At 43.9% G+C, this 3,930-nt stretch overlaps 1 protein-coding gene across 1 annotated transcript; it reads right to left on the bottom strand.

The window, feature by feature from the left end:
* Window positions 1–659: 659 nt before the first annotated feature.
* Window positions 660–3,175, bottom strand: s1pr4 (sphingosine-1-phosphate receptor 4). Its single transcript, XM_020080788.2, has 2 exons — window positions 3,021–3,175; window positions 660–2,511 (listed from the first exon to the last, which is right to left on the bottom strand). Exon 2 carries the CDS (start codon window positions 2,355–2,357, stop codon window positions 1,125–1,127), a length of 1,233 nt encoding a protein of 410 aa, XP_019936347.1. The 5' UTR covers window positions 2,358–2,511; window positions 3,021–3,175; the 3' UTR covers window positions 660–1,124.
* Window positions 3,176–3,930: the final 755 nt, after the last annotated feature.

Raw genomic sequence — 3,930 nt, 5'->3', positions numbered from 1 at the left:
GCATTTTATAGTATTTAGTTTTCACACCTTGGCTATGATCTGTTGCAGTGATAGTTTCGTGTGAAACTTCCTTTGCATATCAGCCTTTGCAGAGTGTCAGCTCATTGGTTTTCTTCCCTCCTTCAATCTTAGTTCATGACAAAACAAGTTGTTCCAGTGTGCAGCAGCAGTACTGTAGAGTAGCCTGTACAATGTACGGCTGAATACTATTTGCTCAGCCTTATCTATCTAGTCTGCCAGACAGTCATAATGAATTTATCAATTAGCTCAGGCTGTGTGTGCCCTTGGGGCTGCAGTCCCAGCCCTCCCCTCCTCTGCACTGAACTTCAATCTGTCATCTTGTCAGAATATCAGAGAGGGGAGAGCAGTCTGTAAAAGGCATTTTGAGACGTCTGCTGGGTGATAGTAATAATTTCTACAAAACTATAGTGAGAATTATTTCATATTTTGCATTTTGTGGAATGTGTAAAAAAATAGATGTGGTAATTGTGTATAGATATGGTAACAGTATTTGTGGTTGATCTATATTATCAGGCTGGGGAAATTATACATTATTTTGAATAATTTGATTCATCTGCAGGAGTCAGTCAGTGACATGTTTCCCTCTAGAGGACAGCTCAGGTACTATACCCTTCATAAAAACAGCATGCACTCCGAAATAAAGCAAAATAAACTTTATTAATATATTCATCACTTAAATGTATACAGTCAAACATCAGCCTCAGTACAAACAAATTCAAAATATAATGCAATAACATGTACATATTTGTTCCCCAACATTCCCATGTTAACGATAATACAGATAATTATTCATGGAAATAATCTGCCTTAAAACACATTTAAAAATATATATGTCTTCTTGTAAAAGTAAGTACAGTGCAATATCTAATCAATCCAGTAAAAAGGCAAATACATAAAGAAATGCAAAAAATCATGCTACCTGTGAAATGATTGCCAACCTGAGGATAAACTCATATTTTTATTGGGTTTTCTGACAGTGCAAAAACATCACTGTAGCTATCTGTTGGCCAGGCAGTGAACACTCAAACCAAAACTCAGAGGAAACGGTTTGATCTGTGTCAGTGCACATACGTTGTGACGCTTGGGAGGGGAGCATTTGGGGTTTAACCACTTGAAACTGACAGGCAGCTGGTAGTGGAGCTCAGCCTGTATTTTTTGTGACTTCTGCGAGGCTTGCTTGGTGTTGGTGGTGGAGAAGCCGTGCTCAGATTTCTGACCCTGCTGAAGCTGTTTCTCATGCTGTCCCGCCTGCTCCCTGAGGTGCTGTTCGACTCCTTGGATGTGAATGTGTCTGAGCGGCAGAGGCCGGCCCTCAGGCAGCAGCAGCACAGCAGCTCGGCGATTGCCTTTCTCATATCACTGCTGCCCAGGGCGTAGATGATGGGGTTCAGGCCAGAGTTCAGGACAGCCAGGGAGATGAAATAATCAGCGCTGAACAGCAGCACACATTGGCGGGGGACACAGAAGAAATCCACCAGTAACAGCAGGAACAGTGGCCCCCAGCATAGCATAAAGACCCCAACGATAGTGATCACTGTTTTAAGCAGGGCTAAAGAGCGTTTGCGACTGCGATGGGGGTCCTTCTGTGCACTCCTGTGCACGTGGCAGTAGATGGCCCCATAGAGGACACCAATAGTCGAAAGGATAATGAAGAAGATTAAGAGAGAGAACAAGATGTAGCTCTTGGAATATAGAGGGAGGAGTGTGGAGCATTCGTCCAGGCTGCACACACAGTTCCAGCCGAGCAAGGGGAGGAAGCCAATCACCAGTGCCAAAACCCAACAGAGTGCCACCAAGCCGTAGATCCTATAGTAGGTCTTCTTGGCTGACTTCTGGGGCAGTGGCTTCATCATGGTGGTGTAACGCTCCACGGCAATCAGCAGCAAACTGAATATGGATGCTGCCAGGGCCACGAACAGCATCCCTTCCCTGAACAGCCACAGAGCAGGGCTGAGGCGGAAGGTCTGGCTGCCAGACATGCAGATGTTGACTAGGTAGGCAGCGCCTGTGAGGAGATCACTGAGTGTGATGTTGGCAATGCAGACATAAACCCAGCGCCGGCTGTTGCGGATGCGGGAGATGACGGCCATCAGCACCAGGAGGTTCTCCAGGATGATGAAAACGCTGAAGAAGAGAAAGGCGGCTTTGGAGACACTGATGTGGTTCAGGGTGTTCGAGATGGTTCTGTTCTGCAGGCGGCCGGTGTGGTTGTAATGCTGCAGGATCACGTCGTTGAGGCCACTGGAGTCAGACATGGTGCCGTTGGAGATTTGACTGGGCGAGTGGTACTGGTGGAGGCAGGAGGAGGGGGAGCTGAGAGAGGAGAGGATGCTCATGGCGGCGGATGGGATGGTCAAGATCAAGGCCTCAGGTGGGAGCAGGCTGAACTGAGCTGGTACGAGCTGCACGGGAATTAATGTGAAACTCCTGCGATCCAGCAGGCTATATCACACTCTAACCACGGGAGCTCTGCCGGTGCTCAACGCACACCTGAGGAGACAAAGGAAATAAGAATAAAAATAAGAAATGGAATAATGCTACTACTGCATGTATACTCATTACGGTACAATTTAAAAGGCACTGTTTAAAGGCCTCCCCCATGTGTTACAGCACTCCACCTAGTTGAGGTTAACCAACACAGGATGAGTGAACTGCTGTGACAAAAGTGCGAGAAAAGGGTTCCTTAAATTTCAATGTTGACATAATTACTGAACCATGATAAATATTTGCAAAATATCAAAACACTTGTAAATTTTTTTTCAACTTGAGGAATACAAAAGTTATTTCAGGGTTTATTAAGGTCTAAATAAAAACTGATCAAAACCTGAAAAGATAAATGAATTTTCCTGTATCAAGACGTATCACATGAGTAAAGTGGAAATCCTGAAATCTGTTTAAAATTTCAAATATTAAACATTTAATTATTAATATTTTCTCATGGGTTGATAAAATTCCAGGTTGGAGAGTGAAGTGAGCTTTGTGTGGTGGAGAGAACTTACTGTTGCTGCTGCTGGTGATGCTGAGTGCCCTTATAGTTACTACAGATTTTTGCAGCACATTTTTGTTGGGGAAGTAAGTAGTCGGACATGGTTACATCGTGACACCACACCCAAAACACGTTACGCATACACACAAACACACACACACACACACACACACACACTCACACACACACACACACACACACACACACACACACACACACACACACACACACACACACACACACACACACACACTCAGTGTATTGCCAAATGAAAACATACATCATACATTGTTTAGTGATTCTTTACTATTGCTGTGTGATCTTCAAATTGCTTTTTAACTGTTTCCTGTTGTTTACATTACATTTTTCATGTAAAGGTATTTTGGGGTTCATCATTATTATTATTTTCAAGTTATTTCAGAAGTTTCTCACTGTACTCAAATAGCCACAATTTTCCTTATTTTTTCTCATGCATCATGTTTCCCAAGGACATCCTGCAGATGTTACCACCAATGCACAAGAAGGTTTTTTCTCAAGCTGCCCAATGACAAATCATACGGGAAAGGCTCTGATGAAACACATGCCAAACTAGGCCATGTGTAAATGTCTTTTAAAAAATAATGTGACTCAATATTTGTGAAGATATGTGGCAATTGTCTCACTTGCACTTACGGGACCGTGGCCCCTCGCCAAGGCTGAATTACAAAAGCTTTAAAAGGTTTTTTCAGAGAACACAAGAGAAAAACAGGAACTCTTGAATTGTGCCACTCCCTGCAGATAGAGGGTTTCACTTGTCTCATCGCACAGCTGTGGTTGTGGCTTTGGGTATACAGTCAAGACACCTTCATAGTCCGTGCTCTTGTTGTCACCATGCACGCCACACTTCACTTTCAAACATCTCCAGCCATGTGCCAGCAGACCCT

Source organism: Paralichthys olivaceus, chromosome 3 (genome assembly GCF_024713975.1).
Source record: "Paralichthys olivaceus isolate ysfri-2021 chromosome 3, ASM2471397v2, whole genome shotgun sequence".
Taxonomy (NCBI): Eukaryota; Metazoa; Chordata; class Actinopteri; order Pleuronectiformes; family Paralichthyidae; genus Paralichthys; species Paralichthys olivaceus.
This window is presented reverse-complemented; position numbering and strand designations above follow the sequence as displayed.

Excerpts from the sequence above, each read along its gene's own strand:
- s1pr4 (XM_020080788.2), bottom strand. The coding sequence starts at position 2,357 with ATGAGCATCCTCTCCTCTCTCAGCTCCCCCTCCTCCTGCCTCCACCAG.